This window comes from Struthio camelus, chromosome 6, assembly GCF_040807025.1.
Source record: "Struthio camelus isolate bStrCam1 chromosome 6, bStrCam1.hap1, whole genome shotgun sequence".
Taxonomy (NCBI): domain Eukaryota; kingdom Metazoa; phylum Chordata; class Aves; order Struthioniformes; family Struthionidae; genus Struthio; species Struthio camelus.
The window spans coordinates 35,712,609-35,735,567 of NC_090947.1; the positions used below are offsets into that span (position 1 = coordinate 35,712,609).

At 47.4% G+C, this 22,959-nt stretch overlaps 1 protein-coding gene across 2 annotated transcripts in view; it reads right to left on the reverse strand.

Annotated features, from left to right (window-relative positions):
- Positions 1–725: 725 nt before the first annotated feature.
- Positions 726–22,959, reverse strand: part of STEAP3 (STEAP3 metalloreductase) — a 28,174-nt gene continuing 5,940 nt past the window's right edge. The window contains exons 2-6 of one of the 2 annotated variants that reach the window (XR_011141975.1): positions 16,333–16,816; positions 15,313–15,840; positions 13,586–13,750; positions 7,498–7,842; positions 726–1,308 (exon numbers count right to left, since the gene is read on the reverse strand). Coding sequence is in view for 1 of the 2 variants with exons in the window: in XM_068949154.1 (XP_068805255.1) it covers positions 7,552–7,842; positions 13,586–13,750; positions 15,313–15,840; positions 16,333–16,815 (1,467 nt within the window). In the remaining variant the exon portion in view is untranslated. Of the gene's footprint in view, positions 1,309–4,341; positions 7,843–13,585; positions 13,751–15,312; positions 15,841–16,332; positions 16,817–22,959 lie in introns of those variants that run through there. The other variant, XM_068949154.1, reaches the window with a different exon arrangement.

Genomic DNA, 22,959 nt, shown 5'->3' on the forward strand with positions numbered 1-22,959 from the left:
AGCTGGGGAGCTGCATTATCTGATGCAAACATGCTGGCTTAGAAGCGATCCAGGGAGAAGACGCAAGCTGTGATGTTTCTCTTTCACTCTAGGAGCATAGAGGACATCCCCTGACAGACGGTTCACTTAAAAAATAAACTTGCAGGTCATAGTTAGTCCAGCAGTTACCACAGCAGTTACAGGACCTCTGCAGATCTTGTTCTTGCAAACTTACAGCCACAGAAATCCTGAATGTCCCCAGATCAAAAGTAAGAAAATAGAATATGTGATACTTGTTTTTGGGCTCGCGTGGCTGAGACGATCCTGGCTTCAGAGTCTATGGCAGCGACCTGGAGGCTTTACGAACGCTTGAAGTAAACGTGCACTTGTGCTTATTGAACAGTTTGGACTGAGCTCAGTCCTGCTGGCTGGCACCAGATGGCTTTCTTTTTGTAGTACCACTTGGCACAGATTTGCAAATGATTAGTGAATCTAGCAAAGATGGCCTGTAGACAATTTTGCCGTTCTTCCTATTATCAGCACACTGACTCTTTCCTACTATTCACTTTATTATTGAGTGAGAGGGGCAACTTGTCAAGGCCTTTTGTTTTGATGATACAGACACACCTCTATGTTTTCTCTGCCGCTTCCCTTCTTGCTGCCAGCTCTTCTGATTTCCAGTGTGTTTGTACTTCCTCTGTTAGGCAGTAGCAGCATTTCCTGTGACAGTGAATTTGGGGGGGGGGTGTTTTTTTTTTCAGTTCATGAAGGAATATCCTTTGAAATAAAGAAGAATCCTCTTCTACAGTGCAGCTAATTGTGCACAGCAGAGGATCCTTTGCTGCTTTACTGAAAGACTTACATAGGATAGCACTGTCCACTGTCAGCTGAAAAGGAAAGTTTTCATCATGAGCTTTGTATCTTGGAAGGAAAGAGGAGAGAGGTTACATGGGGAATGCAACGAAAACCAAGACCTGTTGCCATAAACTATCTTTGCCTGCAGAGAAAGCCACCAGATGTCAGCACAGCCTGTTCTTTCATTCTCCAGAGCCTGTGTAAGCCAAGAAACACTTAGTGTTTAGGAAGGGTGCTTATCTGTGAATTAGTTGAACTTACAAAGCCTGTGCTAGGACTCCAGGGATGAAAGCAGATGCTCTCCTAGCAGAAAGTGTTTCTTTTTATGTTGAAATCAAAAAGCGGCAAATTGAACTGGTATCAGTGCTTAAATTCCTCTTGTTAGAGGGCATCCTTTGCAGAGCCTGTTCCAGCGTATCTAAATCTTTGCATGCCTTGAGGAAGCATTTGCAGAACGTTCATTTGAAGAATTGTCTGGAAAAGAGCAGCGTTAATTTGCTGAGGTTTCGTAAAGTATACTTTTTTTTAAACACAAGAAAAACCACCCAGAACAGACAGACATGCAAAGCAGAGCAGTAAATCTTCAGCAACACAGCTTAAACACACAACAGATGTCTTCCATGCTTCTGACCCTAAGCTCCTACTATTTCTTCCTTGTAGTGCAAGAGCAGAGGAGAACCTGGCACTGTGTTCTCAGGGCCATGCTTTCTGAGCTGTGATGGAATATGAGTTTTAGAGCTTAGAAACCCTAGCACTGTGCATAGCGTTATGCTTTGAATGATGGAAGTGTGCATAGATCCTGCCTGGTTAAAAGGGTACATTTGAACTGTTGCATGGGGAGAAAGTGTGCCTGAGCTTTCTGCTGAGATTCCTATTGCTTTTCTTGCAGCAGCTTGCAGATGCCAGAAAGACTGTGGAGGAGATTAAAGTAAGTGAGGGGTAGAGTGTGGGTGACCTACATTCTTACTTCCTCCTGTTTTGGGTTTCTTCTTCTATTGTTTTTTTCTGGCCTCATAGTGCTGCTGTAATCCTCAGGGGTTGCCACAGCTTGCTGCTCCTGAGAACAGCTCATTGCTTCCAAATTATCAGTGTAACCTTCAGCAACCACACACGTTCTGGAGCTGATGCATAGGAGATTGCAGTTGTGCTGTCCTTGTTAGCAGAAGAGGACTGTGTGCAGGGTTGCAGTCAGCACTGTGGTGCAGGTTGTTTGGGAGGTGTTCTCACTCCTCTTCCCTCTGCACATCACCCAACTTGGCTTCACTGGAAACCAGGACCTCCTGCTTCTTGAAGTATGGCATGCTTGGCAGGTAGCTGAGATGGGTTTTTGGGCTGATGATGCAGTGGGAGAGCAGAGGGGTGCAGAGGTTTTATCTTCATGCACATATGATATGTTTGGTCATACAGGGAGTGTACCTTTTGTTTGCTAATATTCCCTCTCTTTGAATAGCAGTAGATTCTTCCCTTTGTAGTGGGCCAAAAGCAGGTAGCCAGAAGAGTGCAAGTTTCAGTCGGTAGTGAATATATTTAAGTGCTCAGTATGACAGTCTAGATTAATACAAGAATTTACCTTTGTATGTCCAATTCTGCCCTCAGGCAGGTGACTTGGTGCTGTGTACCTAGAATTTCAGCAAGTTTGTAAGAACTGCTTCTATCTGCTCTCATTTCATACCCCAGCAAGGTTTAATTCTGCTTTCAAACACGAAGCCCAGGGAGTCTGTAGGGCCATGGGCCCAGCACAGAAAAACATGTTCTAGGTGTGTTACCCTTCTGTTCTAAACTCAAGACATATTCTTAAAAGGCCAGTTTGGGAAGCCCCTTTTCTTCAGTGGACTGAGATTTTTAATATGGAAGGTATCGGTCTGTTTTCCATACTACTTTGAGGTCACAACTTTGGCTCTCCGTATGTATTGGTCTCCATCCAACTGGAGCACATTAGTTGGTTTAGAGTCAAAGAAGCAATCTAGAAGTGAAAGCCTCATATCTTAACAATTAGTATTACTGTACTTTCTCACCACTTTTTTTTTTCTCCTAAATAAAAGGAACCTGGTCTTGCAGAAAGCAGACTTGTCTCTTGTATTTATTTTCTAGAGTGCTGAATGAGACAGCTACTTAAAAGCAGTCACCTAATTGTAGATGACTCTTTAAGCCAGTAGACAGGCAAATAGCAGCAGCAGCTCAAAGCTGAAGCTAGCTAAACACAGATCACATACGAGAAGCAGATAAGACTAACCAGCCAAACAGCAGCTATAGTGGATCCTCCACTGCTGAGGTTTCTAATTTAAAGCAGATTATAGCTCTGGGAGAGCTGCTGTAGTGCCCCTTTAAGTCTCTGAAGGATTCCTCTAATCCTATGGCTTATTTTGTGTGTGGGGCCAGTCAGGAGGATCACAAGCGTTTTTAGTTTTTTGAATGTGAAAGTGCTACGCAGTTCCTGTTGAGGAATTGTCTCTGATCTTAGATGATATCGTCCTGCAGTATGTTGCATGCTTAACGTTCAAATAGGTGTGGTTTTGACTTGCACTTAAAAAACCTCATGCAAAAATTCTGCAAAAATGTTGCTGCTTATTAAGGCAAAATAAATATATTAAAGAAAACTGTCCTCGTGTAACAAACCTAGTTTTTCAAAGCTGAGGCACAATCTGCAGGTCCCACTAACACAACGTGTGAAATTTTGAGCTTGAGGATATATCAGACTTTTGTTGCTGCTTCTAGTATCCCAGGCTGCTGCGTCTGCCATCTTGGGGAGACTGGAGGAAATATATTGTATAGAGGTGCTGCAGCAACTACATTTCCCTAAACATTTAACTGTAGTTTGATATATCACTTTGCAAGTAGATCCTTGGAGAGCAAAAAACCAATTGCACTGCTAAAAGCCTTGTATTATAAAACAGAAGGAGTGAAAGAACTGTACCTGCAGAGGTTAAGCTTCAGCACAGGAATTTAAATGAACTCATTAAAATCAACATACAAATTAGCTCATTAAAATGCAACGCTGCTGATCTAGAAGTTGGTTGATCTGGCATGCCTCGTTTATGAAGAAGCGATTTAAGAATTGGAGAACAAAATGATAGTATTGAAACTCCTTTCTTTCTGTTCCCATAAGCCTCATCCGTAACTCCCTCGTCCTAGAACTGTGCATCAACTGCACTTTTTGCTTACTGAGTTAAGCTTGTCCATTCCTGTGCTGCAGCTGCTTGTGTAATATCACTAGCCTCCTGTAATTAAATGTATGTCTGCACGCACACATGAGTAGGCTGTGCCCTCCCACGTGCAGAGGAACTCTGTAATGTAGGCTCTGGCAGCCTGGGTCAAGCAATGATCGTTTTTGCTTATTATCTTGATAATGAGACTCTCTACAGACGCTGTCTGTAGCGAGTCTTGTTTCTTTGTGTTTAAGTTCTGGGTAATCACACTATCCTCCACTACTGCCATTGCCTCCTAAAAAGATGCCTAAAAGTAATGCTATTGTCTAGGCGGAGGGAAGAAAAAAAAAACCAGACCCAAATGAGTACTGATGTAACTTTATAGACCTGTTCAGGATAACTTTTATATAGCTACAGAGGCCAATGATGAGAACTGATTAAAACTGGCCTTGTTCTTACAGCTTTTCAGTTGGTTCACACCTATCCCAGAGGCACATAGTAGGCAACACAGAAAATAAAAATATAAAGAATTTACATTCCAGCTATGTATTCTGCAATAAAATATATAAATGTGTGTGTATACATATATGTGTGTGTGTATATATATATATTTGGTAACTCCAAATACAAAACAAGTTGGTTTTGTATTTGGAGGGAAATTTTCCAACAAGTTGGAGGAAATTTTAAGCTAACCTCACTAAACTCTTATCAATTTCAAATAATGCAGTAGGGAAAAAAAATTAAAAAGGCGAAGATCATTTAATAATTCCTCAAACCAGTTTTCAGTATTCCAGAATCAGAACAGATCATTTGAACCATTGCCCAAGGTTTTAAAGAACAGACACCTACAGAGGGCACCATTTGAAATGCTGCTCTAGTTCTGCATTTATAGGAGTTGGTTTCAGTCTTTAAAGAGATGTCGACTAGTTAGACCGTATGATGGCAAAGACCGGGAGGCCCCTAATCAGCCGTTGTTAGATGCTGCAGAGCTGTGTTAGCTATATGACTTCTGAACCAGCTTGTCCACTCGCAGGGCTTGGCGTCTGTCTGAAAAACACCTTGCTGACTCACCAACAGAGCCCTCTCCACGGGTAGGTCTGGGTGCCTGACTCTGTTTCTTCTCCTGTACCTGGCCCCTTTGGCCATCAATGGGAAAGGGTACGTGGGCATGAAGGTTACACAAATCAAAGCTGCAGACTTTAGTTCTGCAATGCAAAAAGGTGAGTCTGACCTTGCAGTACCTCACAGTAAAACCATACCTTTCCCTCTTGAAGGCAAAGCCTTCAAGACTGCGTAATATTCTTTCCTGCCTCCTACACCCCCTTTTTTTTTTTTTTCCTGGCAGCAGGCAGTAGTCTTGCCTGACCTAAAGAAGTGAAAAGAAGCTTAGCTGTGGAAAAAAAGGCATTTGAATACTTTATCATAGCCAGAAAACGTGCAAACTGCTGCTTTTATGTTGGCTTTGGCTGATGATGAAATGGAACAGAGACTGGAAAGAACAAGCTTGCTGAATCCAATTTTACCTCCAGGGTGAGTTACATGGGAGTGGGTGGAATGATACCAGGTGAAACTGTCTCACATCCATGCGGAAAATTAACCTGTCATTCAACTGCAAATATTACTGGTTAACATATCTGCGTGGTGAGCGTTTTTATGAGTTGCTGATCTGGGCTTGGTTGTGGTGGCGGTGGGGCTTGAATAACCAACTTTCTGAACGGGACAGCAGGAAAGAATGGTAACTTCCCCTCTTTGCAACAAAATCATCAGCTGATTTTGAAATCCTAGCATTTCCCTCATGCTGATTTCCTTTTGTTCAGTGAAAAGAAACGGTGTTTGGAGACTTTAGTGTAAGCCTTATGCAAGAACTGAAATCCCTGAGTATCATCATTGGCAGCTTGAGCAGTAGTTGGAGAATATTACTCTCTGCAGTCATTTGAGGCCAAACAGGGAATTCTTAAAATCCTCTGTCCATGCAGAAATCATCCAGGCTACAGAGGTGATGCTGACTTGTAGAAGGGCTGATGTGCCCCCAACTGATCCATTTTCCGCACTTATATTAGCTCGTCTAATAACAAGCTAATACCGTATTTGATACTGACAGCTGTCATTTTTCAAAGCAATGTTCAACACTAAGTAGTGCCTTTTACTTAACTGTGAGAAAACCGCGTCCTTACATCTGACCTTCTGAGGCAGTTTTCTTGTGTCATCTTGATTGCCTGCATTTTAAATGAGCTTTTGGGAAGAATGGCTGTCTAGTCCCCATTCCAATGATTTGGATCATCCAAAAACTAAAGAACTACGCTGATAAAGAACAAGAGCTTGAAGGGGTGGGAAGAGAAAGGAAGAAAATGAAATTAGGATAGAATTCTTCATTGCCCTGTACCTCATCCAAGGTGGGTGTAAAGCTGGAAAAGCAGCGTTGGATACCTGCTGTGCAATCTAGTAAGTGATTTTATAAGGCGCAAGGCAATGAAGGACTATGGCCAAAATGTGTATTTGCTGTATTTTCTTTGTGGTCAAGACTCATTAATCCCTTTGCAAGACAGTTCACAAATCTTATCAGTGCTACTGAAACCAAGCGTTTCAGAGCTGCTGTTTTGTCTGCATAAGTGGAAATGCTCAGGTGACAATGTTTTCAAAAAGTTTCGCCTTATTATTTGATGTAAGGCCTGCCAGAAGGCCTTGGTTTTCTCCATGCAGTTTCATAAAGCCGCAAGTCATTCCGATAATTATCTTCACTCTATTTCCATCAAATACTGCCTGAATCTTTGGTTTAATAAAACAGAGAACATATGGCAGCAGTAGGTGTCATGCCAGTGACAGCAGTGCGGAGGAGAGGCATGAATGTTAGGGACATCCCTCTTCAAACGCTGTTACACTGCTGGAAAAGGTGATTTGTTTCCACAGCTTATAAATGTGCGCCAGGCAGCTTACAGGAACACAAGTGCCATCTGTACTTGCAAAAACCGGGACTACTTGGACTTGCTGGATACTTTTGCTAAAATCAGCAGACGCTACGTAACATGGATATTGTTCTGTTCTTACTTGGCTGTGGAGTTCATTGAGGAGACCAAAACCAGAGACAATTCATGTTCCTAAGCCTCACTGCTTTGGTTGAGCCAGACACTCAAGAGGCCAGATTTCTTGCCTGACATAGGGGCCTGAAAATCTGTGCTCTTTCATATTAGAAAAAAAAAAAAAAAACAAGCATTGAAATTTGTGAGAGTGGATAGGGAAGCAACGGAGAAGTAGTGCTACAGAGATGCCAACCACCCTCTCAGGTGACTGATCTAACAGAATCCCATCAGTTTTCCATGTATAACAGTGCTGCTAGCTCAGCTTTCACGGTGATCTTTAAGGCAGTAATTGTCCAAGCAAACCAGCGATATAGTTTAAATACTACTGCCTAATCTAGTTCTGTGGTAATCCATTCTCTAAAGTCACCAAATTTTATTATTTACCCACAGTACAATTATACCAAAACATACGTATGTTTAAGGGGAAAAAAAAAAAACACCTTTATAGAAATGTTGATAGTGCTTTGAAATCCTCTGTCACAACGGGGGCTTTGCTACACATTGCTGGAGGTCTCCCCACTTGAATATTCCCCTGTTGCGCTGGGCAGGACGAACTTCACGTATCTCCCCTTTTCCCAGCCCCTCCTGATTCGCAAAAGTCTTTGATGGATGCAGGGCAAAGTGAAGATCACTTTTGCTAGGATCACAGTACATGGGACGAGCAACGTGAGGGTGTAGGTTGGAGGCAGGTAGAATTTGTACTGGTTCTCATCGAAGGCCCTTGACCACCCGTAAGTGAGCGTGTGAAGAGTGCTAATTAGCAAGGCAATAAATCCAAGGGTGGACTAAAAGAAAAAGAGAAAAAAACAGTTAGCAGGGGCCCTCACATCTGACTGTTGTCCCCGGCAAGCGTACAGAGAAAGCAGTAAGTATTTTCTGTTTCTTTGACAAAACAGAATGTGACTTAAAACCTTTCACGGTGAATGCAGCAGACTGCATTTTTCTTTTTCTAATTAGAGGTTAAGCGTGGTATTAGAAACTCAGCAGGAGTTTCCAAGAAGATGCTGCCAACTCAGCCGAGAGGTTGGGCTCTTGCCTCTACGCGAGGCCGCAGCCCCCAGCGCCTGCTGAGCCCGTCACTCCAGGGGAGCTCGCAAACGCTGCTCTGGAGGTTGCGGCTGCCAGCTGCGTGCCGGCCCGTCTCTGGCGGCGAGCTGCTGACCTGCGGAGCAGAGCACGCCCTCTCCGTGCGCAGCATCGCAGCTGGGGGCCGGCGGTCAGCAACCTTCAGAAGTCAGTGCAAGCTGTAGCCTCGCACAGAGCTCTACCTAGACAGCAAAGTCAAAATATTTGGCTTGCTGCATCCAGTTAGAGATCAGCAAAAGACACTGTTTTCCTGAATGTACGTCCAGGAAAGGACGTCCAGCAGGGAAGAAAGGGAGCCGCGCAAAAGAGGAGGAAGGACCAATCATTTTCCCTTGAAAAAAAAGTCTCCGCTGGAAAACTACTCAATTCAAAATGTTCCTTCCTCTCTTTGTTTGCTACGAACCCATGTAAAAACCAGGCAACTTTTGGAAACGTACCACGGGTTAACAACAGACTAGATGAAGACTTCCCGACCCTTCAGAGCTAGTTATGCAGCGACCTGGGAGGGCAGGAGATCTCGAGGGTGCGCTAGCGAATTGCGGCACTTTACTTTTACAGCACCTGTCATCACACGATCACGTGGGTGTCTCTGGGCCCTGCCAAGATTTCACTCTTACAACCCCCTTCCAAGTCAGAGACCGCTTCGGTCTGGATTACAGCTGATCCTTACCCAGGGTTATACCAGGAGTCAGTTGCTGACCTGTGACCGACCTGCGCCTCGTCCTCCGCGCTCTCTCCACGCCGCTCCTTTCTTCCAGCCACAGCCCTCCTCCTCCTCCCTAAAACCCACACCAGATCCGCAAGCCGCAGCAGTAACAAGCAGCAAACCCAAACAGGGGCGAGATTCGTTTCACTTGGGAAAACTGAGAAAGAGTTTGCTGCGATGCGCTGCGCTCGCCCTCGAAAGATGTAACGCTCCTAACAGGAGCAAATGGCTCCTGGCTCGTCCAGCACTTATCGACTGTTAGCCTCTCTCCAGGAGCCAAAAAAAATCCCGGGGGGGGGGTGAAAAGAGGCAGGAAGTACCAGCTTGTGACTCATCTTTCCCAGCGCAGATCTAAAGCAGGGGAGGGGGAGAGGTGACAAGGCGAAGGCCGAGTGCAGCAGTCGCTTTCTGTCCTCGCTGGAGGGTTCTCGCAGAGTCAGGCCGAAAAGGGGCTTTTAGGTAACGCGGCCAAGCCAACGCTGGAGTTGATCGGTTTGTTCCTCTACGGTTTCTTTGTGAACTGCTGCTGGTACAGGGGGGAAAGCAGGAGCGGAAACGAGTGGGACCAGAGCCAAAGGAGACGAAGCGCGCAGGCGCCCACCGAATCCTGCGCGGCCCAGCTGCGCCGGAGCGCGGCCGGGCACGCGGCACAAAGCAGCTCATCGGCAAGAAATTCGCGGGTAAGTCCGCGGCAGCTCGAGACAGCGCAGGCAGCTCCTCAGGCTGCAGCCACGGGCAACTTCACTCCTAACACAGATGATCCCTCTTTTGGTTGTTTTGTTACTGCGGCAGGGTCACACAGCCTGGGGCGTATGAGGACCCTGCCCGCCTAGGCTGTTAAAGCCCCCGGGGAGATGGCCGCATGCAAGCGGTATCTTCCTAACGCAGCCTCTCCGAGTATTTTCTGTGCTGCAGCGGCTCCTCCATCTCCGCGGGGTCTGGGAGGCTCCCCGTAACGCATCGGAGGGGGTGATCCTGCCGCGTGTGGTTCGTTTAGAAACGTCTGTGCGGCATCCAAAGCAACGTGCCGCCTCCTGGCCCAAATACGTTTCTGACTTCTGCTCCCGTTAGTCCTGCACAACCAATAGCGCTGTGGAAGCCGGAGCGCTCGTCCATGCTGGCTCTCACCTCACCCACAGGAGGGTTAGAAAAGGGCTGATGACAGATGCTTTATTTCTTGCGATACCTGAGCTAGGACAGAAACCAGGCCGCACACAACCTTCCAGTTCCAGGAGGACTTTTCGGGGTGCGAAGGGAAAGGCAGTCATGTCAATTTTTACTTCTCAACCAATTAGATGTGATTTGTAAATCATTAGGGAAGATTAAAAACGTCTCCTGTAAGTTCAGTTACCCACAGATCGCGCCCGTTGCCCAGTGTCTAGCTCCTCTGTGTTTTCTGTTAACCCGAACTGGATATATAAGGGAACTTCATCTCTAATTTGACTATATTTGTATATGAAATGGGTGTATGTACAGGAGCTACTATTAAAAAAAAAATCATTTTTGTTACAAAAACTCAGCAACGATCCAAAGGTGGGTTTTGGCCTGTCAGGCACAGATGTGTATCGCAAGAGCGTGGCAGTATCCCATGATACCAATACAGGGGCACATACTGCTGTTGGAAAATTTAAGACCAACCCTGGAGCACTCCAGATAAGGAGCAGACTAAAATGGTCTCTGGCTTTGTAACTACCCCCAGCCTTCTCGCACATGCAGCTGTTGGTAACAGCTTCTCTCAAGCGCATGAGCCAGTTCAACCAAGACGGCAACAAATCGCCTCATTTTCTGAGAGACGTTTGGCTGGGACTGCTGCGCTCTACGTTTTCCATGTCTTTCACTTTTCACGTGTATGGGAAGCCACGATGGCTCTGATGCGCACGCGTTACACCTCCCAAATGCTTTTTCTTTTTGCTGCGCCTGTTGCATTTACAGATGTTAAGTAAGAACGTTGTGTTGCTGTGCATTAATTTAGCAGGGAGATTCACGCTGCTGTACATGAACGTTCACCTCTACGTCTGGGAGTAGTAGCTGCATCTGCCATTAATTTCCTCAGGAAATGCATCGCCATCTTATTGAAGAGTAAATCGTTTAAAAGGTTCCCCATTAAAAAAAAAAAAAACTAGAAGCTAACATGCTACAAAATCTGAGACCTGCTTTTTTCTACAAGGTATTTCCCCAGTAAAGCACGTTACCACCGGGCATGTGATCAGCTGGGGAGCTGGTGTTGCACTGCCACGCTTCATCCCACGCTTACAGAAATGGGTGCGAGTGAGTCGGCCTTTCCACATACGGAGCCAGCCAGCCACTATGTAGGGCAGCCAAGAGCTATTTTGGAGCTCAGTGTCACGTATTTGTTTGGTACCAACGCTGACGTACTGTTCGAATGACTTGGCAATGGTTCCCAAAGGGCAGATGTGATAGGCTTGTTAAATGTACTAGTAGGGGCCAGCAGCACTAGCTGCCATGACAATGTGTGTATATCTATTTGTACATGTATTTATGTAACAGGCTATCCAGCAGGAACGGTGGGGAGATAGCAGCCGTACAGTGTGGTTCAGAGCATGAGGAAGGGGGGTTAGCCACCGTCACGTGTCTGAAAGTGCCAGCAGGCACTTTCAGTCACCTTTTTGTGCTAGATGTACAGATGGGGACTAAGACCCCCGGCTCCTTCCCAGTGTGGGATCGGGGCTGGGCGCCTTACGCAAGGTGAGCACCTTGCGGCAGAGCTCGTGAGCTGAGCAGGGAGCCACAGGGAAATGCCTCGCTCCGGACTGCGAGGAAATATCTCCCTTCATTGAGATTCTTGGTATTAGATGGCTAAGCCAGGACAGCAATTTATCCAATATCCCAGTGGCTGCAGCCCTCCCCTGAGATGTGGTGGCGAGAATTAGTATGCTCCCTTTGTCCGATCTGAAACGGAGATTTAAAGCCAGGTCTCCCTTCGTCCTGAAGGGTGATGATCTCTTGGGGTCAAGCCTTCCTGGTGAGGCAGTTCGCCTCTGTCTAAAGAATTACGCACCAGCCCAGGGCAAGAGAGGAAAAAAACAGAGGCCTGATGTGCCAGCTTGGTGATCGGGGCACTCGTGGGGGAAGCGGGAAGAGCAGGCTTCAAACTCCTGCTCTAATGAATATTGAATTATTTATATGCAGCTGAAGAGCTTCAACAGGAGAGACTGAGTGATGGGTATTCACTGCTGACTAACCAAATGCCGCCCTCCCCGTTCGAAAGGTGAGACACGCTCCGGTGTGAGTCCCAGGAGAGGAGGCTCCGCGGGCAGAGGTGCGGGTGCCCCCGTCCCGCTGGGCTTCGCGCGCCCACCGGCTGGCACGCTGGGCACCGCGTCGTGACTTCACGTCTGGCGCGTGCTGAGCGGCAGAGATGCAGGCAACACAAATAACGCGGAGCCCCAGGGCTGTGTTATACAACAGTAATGCGGTGAGCGTCTTTTGGGCAGTCTGACGTCAAAATGGGCTCTAAAGCGCAGGGAACATATGAAATTTTATCCCCCTGCTATCCCAGTTGGTTGGCCTTAAGCCTCCCTCCAGGCGCGTACCTGAGAGTACAGCGTGGCCACTCGGAGATCGTGACCTTGAATCAGCTTTTAAAACAGCGCAGAGAGAGCATCACAGCTCCAGATTGAGGGGAGGCTTGTGAATGCCCCACACGGTGCATTCAGGTCACTACATGAATTTGGCCCTCAGGAGCTTGAACATCATTGCAAGAGGGAGGAAGGCTCCTACACCACTGAAGAGTTTTGGAGAAGGAAAAAATTACGCATACACTCCTAATACATTTTTTAAAATAAGACATGGACCTTTCATTGAAATGATGCCCCAGTTCTCTGTGCTTCTTGATCTCTGAGATTTTTATAGAGCAGTTTAGGCCTTCTCAAACCTGTCTATTCAATATTTGGGTGAATGCAAGCTCTGCCAAATCTGACCCTCACCTTCATCATCTTCCCAGGTCCTTTCTTAACTGCTGTCTTTTCAGAAGCTCATTCTTGCTGAAATGCAAGCACACACCTGCACCCTGCACTCAGCTGCCTCCACGGCGGGTTATTTCCCTTCTTTCCAAAGCTTGCTGCAAACTGCCCACAGCATCTCCAACATGTCAGGTGTGACCGACGCTCCCGGCTCCAAGGGGGGAACTTGTCCGCCGACGGGAACATCCCTGTCCTCTCTAAACGACCCCGGGGCGTTCTGCCTTTCTCCCTCCTGTGACTTTGGGAGTGTTTTTGGTCGTGAATGGTAGCACCACGGGGCGAGGCAGGGAGAGGGACCTGAAGGGGGGATTTCACAGAGCCAAAGCCTAAGCTGGCTTTTTCTCAGGATCTCTCAGCTAATGCTGCTAAATGCCGGGCGAGGAAGCATTTCAGCCAACACATTAAAGGAGACTCACTCCTGCCAAGCCTGCCGCTAATCATCACGTGGCTGCACATGATTCAAGTCATTCCATTTTCCCCTTCCCCCTGAGACAGCAGCACCCTCAGCTGACCGCACGAGCCCTGCCGCAGAGCGGAGCGGCCTCCCTGGGAAACACCGTGGCCCTGCTCTGGGGCCCTCCCGGTCGGGCGGCCAGGGCTCCCCAGGCCGTGGGGAGCTGCGCGGCAGCAGGTTCGCCCCGGGTGCCGCTCAGCGGCTTGTGGCAGGCCGGTCTCTGTGTCCGTGCTCCATGGCAGGGCCCACCTCGCTCTGCCTGCGAAATCGCTCTCTGGCATCGCAAACGTCAACTTTACCTGTACGAAACTGAATTCCCTCCAGTTGAGAGAGTTGGCGATGGATGGAAGTGAAGTGATGGCGAGTAACGACAGCAAGCCCAGGGCAATTATTCCAACGGAGATATAAATCTCCATCCTCCAGACTTCCTCCTCTACCCAGATAGTCATCTTCTTCTCCACAGCCTGGCATGACAATGAAGGTTTGTTAAAATGGAGCGCTTAGGAACAGAGGAACTGAATTTTACCTGAAGTTATTCATTTTGGTTTTGGAAGCACGGCTCCAGTGCTACCTGCCGCTGTGCTTTGGGAGGTGTGAGAATGCTCTGTTAGCCCACTGCCATTTGTCCAAGTTAGATCAGATTTAAAGCCTGCTGGGAAGAACTACTGAGTACTCCCAGCCCATAACCACAGCAGCAAGCCCCAAAGTTGCATTTGGAATGATAATTGGACTGAGAAGCCATGAAAACAAATACACTTGCTTGAATATGCAGTAGTCTCCTAATAACCTTCATTTTAAGTGCATTTAGGGGGGAAATTGTTCATGCTAATGGAAAGAAAGATGAGTTTTATGCTGCATGGCAAAGAGCGACATTTAGAACCATCCTCTTTAGCCCATTAAATGGGTTTAATTTACTAAACAAAGACGTTGCTAGAAAACAGGAGATAGAGGGGAAATGAACACAGGATGCTTGCCCGAGATTAATGTGTCATTGTGGCAATTGTGAAGGACCAGCTCAAGACGGGAACTGAGAGGCCAGGGATGCTGTCTGATGAATACTGTGACCAGGCACTGCTGCCAGAAGAAGCCATCCTGCCTGGAACGGCCCCTTCCCTCCTCTGTGCTGGGACAAGCGTACATGTGGCCACACTGGGAAACTCTTGAAAAATATCCCAGCCCAGAGAGCAGACTTCCTTCTCTGGTTCGCCACTCAGCTGCACAGAGCTTGTGCCATCCCAGGAGGGAGCGGGGTAGAGCAGGAACAAGCCAGGGGCAGGAGAAGGGCAGAATCGTATTTTGCCATGGCATTGCTGGGTTACACTGTTGGCTGAATTATCTGAAGGTAGTAATCGCACAGTGGATAAACACTGCCAAGAGTGTCAATAAAGCAATAAAGTGCTTTCCCTCTTCCTTGTTCAATAGAAGTGCCTTGTTCTCTTAACCTATGATCAGTTAGTTCTTCACTATTATTTTGTTAAAGTCCTGGAGGCACATTATGGTAGGGACACACCTACAGAACAAATCCTAAGGGTTATGACTTGGTCACGCCAGCAGGAGTTTATCACAAACATCAGTGTGAGCAAACAGGGGTGTCCCAACATCGAGGAAGAAATGTTGAGAGGAACTCGGCTGCCACCAGCACTGAATTTTGACTCTCCTAGCATTTTTCCTGCCTCTGCACTGGTTTCAGACATGCCAGGTGCCAGGCAAAGCAGGTTTCCAAGGTCAGTCTAGGCTTCTGTGGAGCAACAGCACTGGGGGAATCGATCCTCGATCTGAGCGCAAAGGCTACATGCTGCTAAGACGGCTGGTCCTGATGCGGGGGGGCATGCCTGGTGTGTGGTGTGCCACTGCGGGGCAGAACTGCCTTGTGGAGAAGTGCGTATATAGGTAACAGCTTACTCCCACCGTCCCACACACGTGTCAGAAAGTGAATGCAGTGGCCCAGCTAGTAAACGCGCTACTCAACATCTGGCTGTACGCATAAGATTATTACAGGTGCTGAACTGCAGAGTAACAACATTACCTGCTTGATGGCCGTCTCAATTAACTGGTACCGGTGCGAGCGGCGCATGGGCAGACACAGGCTGTACACGGCGTGCAGAGCCGCACAGAAGAAGCTCAGGAGGCCAATCTGCTTTCTGTGCTGGAGCCACTGGTCAAGCCAATCTGGAAAACGCCTGTACTTGGTGCCGTAGTACAGCTGCGAGCAGGCTGCCAGGACCCCGGGCAGATAGACGAGAGACAGCATGACGTAAGCCACGCAAGGCAGGGTAGTGTTGACCACCTCGATGGGGATCTTGTAGAACTTGTTCTTCTGCTCCCTGATGTAAGGGTGGATGACCTGTCTGACCAAGTTGTAAGTAAAGAAACAAAGGAAGAGCCCCAAAGCCAAAAAGATGGGGATTTTCCAGGCTGGCAAGAGGCGCAGGGGAATGTTTTCAATCTCACAGGCCGATGACAGGCAGCCCATGTCCACAGGGGTGAATCCCATGGCTTGAGCAATTTCTGCTACGGTGCGCTTGGCTTCTTGGTTATTAGAGCAAATGAGAACCTGCAATGAACAGAAAGATACAGATAGGGCAAGGAGAGATCAGACTGCCAGGGACAAGTGCTTGAGGAGGGATGCTGCGCTTAGAAGAAGCCTAGCTTATTCCACCGAGCAGCATGTTCCCTGGCAGGCTTTCTGATGGGGATTTACTGTGGCTGCCAAAGACCCCTGCTCTGCTCAGGTTTTCTTTTATGTGTGCACCACCAGTTTGTTTTATTGGCTATGTTTAGAGAAGTGCATAATTAAAGAATACTTTTCACTTACACAGAGGCTCCAAAGACTACAAAGCATGAACTGAATGAAGATATTTCATTTCTGAGCAAAGAAATGCAGAAGCTATGCAACAGTTTCTGGATGCCATAGCCAGCGCTCAGGCCACCTCTCCCTGAGCCTAAAGCAATTTACTGAGGTTGTCCGGCCCCAGCTGCTGAAATGGTTGGCATCTTTGCAGAGGGACAACAAGGAGAGTTGGCCCTTATCAGAAGAAAACAATACCTGCTTATTTCCATCCCTGGCACCTGACTGCAACGTCCATGCAGAAATGACGTTAAACCCCTTGACCACGGTGCAGGAGGGGAACAGGGAAGCCAAGTACTCGGCGTTGGATTCTTTGTGGTGGTTGATTTCAGTGTTGTTGCTAACATCCACCAGTATCTTGCCAGCCAGCACATCAGCCAGGTCACAGAGCGTGGAGTAATGTTCCCTGAAAACTGCCACAAAAATGACATCCGTCTTCTTCACTGCCTCAGCTTGGAAGGTGACTTCTGCTGCAGAAGGGAAGAGGCCGGCTTTGCGCTTTGGGTTGCGGCTCCCGACCACCACCTTGAACCCGGAGCAGACGAGGCGGATGGCCAACGACCGCGCGAAATCCCCGCTCCCCAGCACCCCGATGGTGCGGCCGGCCGCAGGAGTGACACTGTGGTCACCCTCCACACTGCGATGGCCCAGGAGGGGTTTGGCCATGTCTCCTCCTGACATCCTGGCAGGAAAAACAACGGGAAATGCAAATTTATTCTGAAGCTCTTGCAGAGACCCTGACTACAAGCATGGTCCTGGGGAAAATGCTACTTATGCCACCTGAATAGAAGTGCACTTGGCCTTGGGTGAGGTGGGAATCCCCTGGAGCCTGCAAACAGACTACAAACAGACTACCACCCGGGGTCCTAATAGCCTAAGACCCATCTGCTCAACCCTTCAGGCAAGTGTGCAGTAATGTACAACCACCATTGGAGGGGGACAGCACCACGCTGAGTCTGAGGTGAAGGGATTCAGGAACAGGTTTCCCCAGTTAGAACCGTGTGCTATCAAAAACTTACTGGGTACACGCATTTGTCCTTTGCTCTTCTTCATACTTGCGTCTCACACTGCAAAGCCAAAGCAATCCTAACAGCTATTACGGAAAGAAACTCTTAGAGCCCCACAGAGCAGCCAGTTATCTTCTGAAAAGCCCAGGACCCTGAGTTCATGGAGATCTCTCAGCCCACATCTGGGAGAGCAACAGGGATGTTTTTCATTTGCAGGAGTAGAGTCAAGGCAGAGAGTTTTAGGTGAAATGAAAGTGTTCTAAAAGCGGTAAATGAAGAGAGTTGCAGCCTTTGCCTGTTCCAAGATGTACGTCTGGCAAGCACTGTTTACTTCAGCTCTTCAATGAGTAATGAGAATTTACTCGTGACATTTAAAAATATATTAAAATATGATGGGATTTGCTCATGAAAGATCTTGATGAGCTTTACAAACAGTAATGAATTTTGCCCTGTAACGCTCGCTCTCCATTACAGATCAGATATTGAGGCCAAGAAGAGGTTTTAAGCAAATCAATACATCGAACGGTAGCACATCAGCAGACCCCCGAGGTCAAAAGGAACTCAATCAGGGGACTGTCAAGCTGTTCATGTGGTTTGCCACCTATCACTCAAATCAGCCTTGGTGCTTAAAGAATGGAAGATGTCAAATGTGACACCAGATTTTTAAAGGACTCAGGAGGTAGTCCAGGGAACTTACACAGCAGAACATCCGAATTTTGGTTCAGGCACATTGGTAGAAATGGTAACAGAGACCAGAATTACCAGACCCATGATATACCGACCAAGAGACAACTTGGTGTCCGTAGAGTACAATCTTGCCTTATAGCTAGCTGAGCTCTTTAAAAGTGAGGATGACCACTCAGGTGGGGTGACCAATCACTGAGGTAGGCTTGGCTTTTCATAGCCTTGTGGAAATGTCCTCCACCCAAAGCTTTCATGGAATGGAAACAATAATGGTGCAAAGGGGAAGGGCATTTCTACATGAATAGTTGCCAATGGGAAACAAAGGGTAAGAATAAATAGGTAATATTCATAATGGGAACAAGAAATCAAGGGATTTTCGCAAGGGTCTGTATTGTACAACATAGTCACAAGTGATCTGGGAAAGGGAGTGAATATGAGAAGACCGAGTTTGTGGGTAATAATTGTCCAGGACAGTCTTTATTGTGAAGAATTTGCAGAAGGGTCTCCTCATTCAAGGTGTCCAAGCACCAAAATTCACCATTGACATGCAAGGTAATGCATAGCGGCAGAAAAATCTCTGGCTATACATACACTTAAATGGGCTGTAAATTTGTTAAAACTGCTCAGAAAAGGGATCGGAGAGTCACAGTTCTCTGAAAAGACCAGCTCAGTGCTCAGTGACGGTTGAGAGGCAAACAGATCGAGAGTTATCAGAGGGAGAATACGTCTTTCAAAAAAACCACCACTACCAACTCCGGTGTCTCAGTCTCAATCCTCATGGAAAGCCTATAAAACACCTTAAGAAGATGGACCTGGAAATTATAATTCACTGTTCTCCTGAATACTAAAAGTTATGGGTTCAGCGAAAATACTGTTTTTATGGCACAGGTCCATCTTTTCGTCTTGCTTCACACCTAGCACCCCCCTGTCCCCGAGACAGAAGATGTTTGTACATGGAAGAAGTACTCCCAGAAAATAAAACAGGCGTTAAAGAAAGGGAGGCTGACTTTTCTCCTTTAATAACACCTTCCCTCTGCTTTTCAGATAGCATGTAGACTTTCTCTCATGGTCCACATGATTAAGAGAGTTGTGGTAAACTCAGAATAACTTGTATTTCACTCTGAAGGTTTCTGCTTCTCTTCCAGACCTGCAGAAGGGTTTGTGTGTCTAAAAGCTTTTTTGTTTATAGAGACTCTGTCAGTTGGTCTAATAAAGGCTATTGCACATGTACACACATCTGCCTTAGCGCTCTGCATGTATATCAGTCACCACCTCACTCTGTGTAGGAATTATTGGGAAAGGTATACAGAACAACAAAGAAAACATTATTATGCCGCTGTATACATCCATACATTGAACAGCACACTGCAGTTCTGCTCACCCCACTGCAGAAAGGGAGAATAAAACTAGAAAAGGGTTCGAGGGAAAGAGCGAGAAAGAATACAAGGACTGCTCAGCTTGAAAAAGAAACAATTATGAGAGGAAGGAGAGGAATTTGCCTTCTCTAAGCGAAGAGCAACCTCCCATGTGGACCTCAACCGACACCAACCTTGTGCCCGATCCTGAGAACGCCAAGCAGGAGCAGGGCAGGACCAGGCTCCTCCACTACCACCTGTGCCACACAGCCCCTTCCATAAACTAAGCCAGCTCCACTGGAAAAGATGGTGGTGGTTTTATTTTGCCCCTTCTTATCGGACCCTTTATCAAAAGCTTACTGCTTTGCTTTACAGAAACTTTCTTGCTCCACCTAAATTTATTCCTGGCCAACTTATAACCATTTGTTCTAAGGTCAACACTATTGTTCAGCTTAACTAGCATTTGTTCCTTCACCATCTCCTCCTTTTCAACTGTGTGCATGCACAGAATGTTTTTCTGAAATAAAGAGACACATCTCTGGCTCTTAGCCAAGGGGAGAGAAATCAACATTCAGGGTGACCAAGCAGCTGTTACCTGGAGACTCATTTCATAATCAATCTAAAGCACCTCAAAAGCTCTCTCCGTGTTCCCAAAGGGACGGCAAGTTCTGCTGCAAGCAAATTTTCTGTAGCATGTTTTTCCTATCCTGTTGCTGCCATTTAAAATGTACAGAGATGTTTGCAACGTTTGGAGATAAATGGCTTTTGCTGTCTCCAGTTATTTTGATTAAAAAGAAAAGGACGACAGAGTTAAATGGCCTTTGAAGTCACAGAATAGTTAAGAAGTAAAAATCCTCAAAATGTTTTCTAAATGTAGGTGTGGATTTCAGAGCTGTTACTTTAGTCGTACTTAGGCTAGAAGGGCCTGGCCCCGGTGCGCAGCACTTGGGTCAGCCGCAGCTTCCTAGGGCTGCAGCAAGCGGCACTCACCTCGCCGGCTACGCGTTGAAATCGGAGGAGTAAAGCTGAACTCCTGTTTATGAGCCTTTATCATACTTGACATGTCAATACTGCTTTTTCTACATGTAGGAACAATGCGTTGCCTGCTTACAACTCTCCCTTCCAAAGCTAATTCTTCGCAGCAAGGTCAGGCCCGTCAGAAGTCAGTGTACAGCATCTCGGCCAGGTTCTTTGGAGTCATCCAGAGGCAGAGGAGGCCAAGAACGCGATGAATATGGCAGAGGACAGATATGTCTTTAGGCTGCTGCAGCTTTATAGCTCATTTATTGATCTCCCCTATCAAAGAAATCGTACCCTTGCTGAGTTACGGCATGTGAAATTCAAGGAGATCAGTGTCTTACCAAGGAAACTACAAGATGATTTAAAACACAGGCCAGTGGAAGTAAGCTAGCTTCAATCCTAACCGGGAAGCGGTTCCATAATTAAAATATCTAATGCAATGTAAAGCTTCCCCTCAGGTAGACTATTAGCAATACCTTTCTATCACTGCATGGGGATGCCACGTCCAGATCTAGTGTGTTTGTTACTGCATGCAGTTCACCTATTTATTGCATTTCAATCACTGCTACTATTTGCAGTGCAATAGCACTGATGGGCCACGAGCGCGACGGGCAGCTCCGTTCTGCCAGGCGCTGTACCAAAACATGATAGAAAGCCCCAGAGAATGGGATCAGATGGACGAAAGCTGGATGAAATGGAGCAGTCCAATCTCTGTTAGCCAGGCAGAGGGAAGGCTGGGTGCTCACGGAAATAAAACACGGATAATTCTACCTCTTGCGCACCGGAGGCTTGGCAGAGGCTGTTAGCTTAGGCTCCGCGCCAGGCAAACAGAGTTATTCTGCCTCTGCACCCGAGCTGAGCTGTCTTGCTAAGGTTTTGCAGCTAGCCAGCCGCCCCGGGCTGCGTGAGCCACTTCAGGTGTCTCCCCATTCAATCTGCAAAGCAGATAATCCCCCACGGCAAAGGGGAAGCTGGCTGAATCGTTATCCTCTTTCGGCAGGCACGGGGACCGAGATACCAATGATAATGTGACTCCAGCAAGTTTGCCTGGGAAGACCCAGATACCCTTGACCACATCTTTAACAAGACCATCTTCTCAGGACCCTTTCACTTATTCTGGGTACGGTTCCTGTAACTGCAGTTCTTACATTCTGGCAGCATCTGAGCTGTAAACCTTGAACGGGGATGTACCTATGGCAGCAAGCAACAGGGTTCACTTCAGCTGGGACAAAAAAATCAAGACCCTTTTCAGTGCCCTGATACGAGGCTTTATCACATAAAAGATATTTTAGTTTTACAATAACCCTCTCTAACAAAAAAAGATATGTGCCTTACACATATCGCTGAGCCAAACGGTGCCGCAGAAAATGGCAGCAACCTCATAAGGCGCTCCAAGCAACGGTACTTTTAGTGCAATGAAAGGGGTTCCCGTCTGAACGAAAGCCCATCTTTTGCGCTCAGCCTCACAGAGCGACCATGAGCCAGCAGCACCTTGGCTAAAACAACTGCTTTTGTTTCTTCCACTGCTTTGCTGCAGGAGCTGAGATCCGGTTTCGTTTGCACCAGCCACAGCTGAGCCTCGAGCAGCTGTGGATTAAATCTGGTGCATGCCATTACACAGCCTTGTCTGTGCTTCAGTTTCTGCTTCGCGATAAAACACACAAGTATTATTTACAGCCCCTAATGAGCAGCTGGGCTGAAAAACCAACAGCAGCAGGAGGAATCAAATGATGGAGAAGAGCCCCTGGACAAGTCACTGCGGAGGAACTGCCTGCTTTCTGCACCGAGACGATCCCCACCAGCTCCGTGGAGCCACGGGGCCGGGACGCCGCGGCTGGCACCCGCTTCCACCCAGCGTGGTCCTGCACGCACCGGGGACAGACGGGGTGATCTCTGCCCTGGGATGATTTCCAGTTTGCGCAGACGGACCTTTGTACCTCCCGCATTGACTGTGAAGCCAAAGCCCCACGGTTTCTGTTTGCAGAACCTTGCTTTTCGTGCCATGCCCTCTGCCACTCGCGAGGGAGCTAACGCGCCAAGGCGTCACCGCTCGAAAGAAGCACTCAGCGCCTGACGTCTCCATTCAGGCCCTGCTGCTTTCACTCCTGGGTAGAAATACTCCCTTTTCGGCTACCGCTGCTTTGTTCTCAGGGAAAATAAAGAATTTAAGTCTCCCCCAAACCCAGAGGAGTCCGCCCGAAGAGCGCAGCCAGCACCATGTACCTGCTGAGACTGGAACAGATTTAGATAAGAAAACGGCTTTTCCAAAGCTGGTTTAACCCCAGCTCTGCTACACATTTCAGGAATCCTTTCAGTCCTGCTCCGACTCATTGGAAATCACACTTCTGATCTGCAGGCACCTCTCGGGAAGGAGAACAAGCCGGGGAAAACCAGGCTTGCAAGCTCTTGCTCTCTTTCTCCTTCCAAAGCAGGCTGAGATGTTTGCCCCAACAGTGCAAACCAGGAACTAGCAAAGGGAATAAATCAACTGGCTGCGTTACTTCAGCCAGAAAAGCGATGTTGAAAACCTACCAGGATGCCAGCCATGCAGGCAGAAGGAGGAAATGCCAAAAGGAAGGTTACTCAAGCCACCTTCCTTCGGCCCCTTTCGCATCATGTTTCACGCAGTCTCTCATCACCTGATCCCATCCCATCTTCTGCGCCGGAAAAGGCAGCGCTGGCCGGGGGCATGGGGAGGCTTTAGATGAACAAAACCCAATTTTTTCTCCAGGGCTCTTATTTCCTGAGTGTCTGACTCC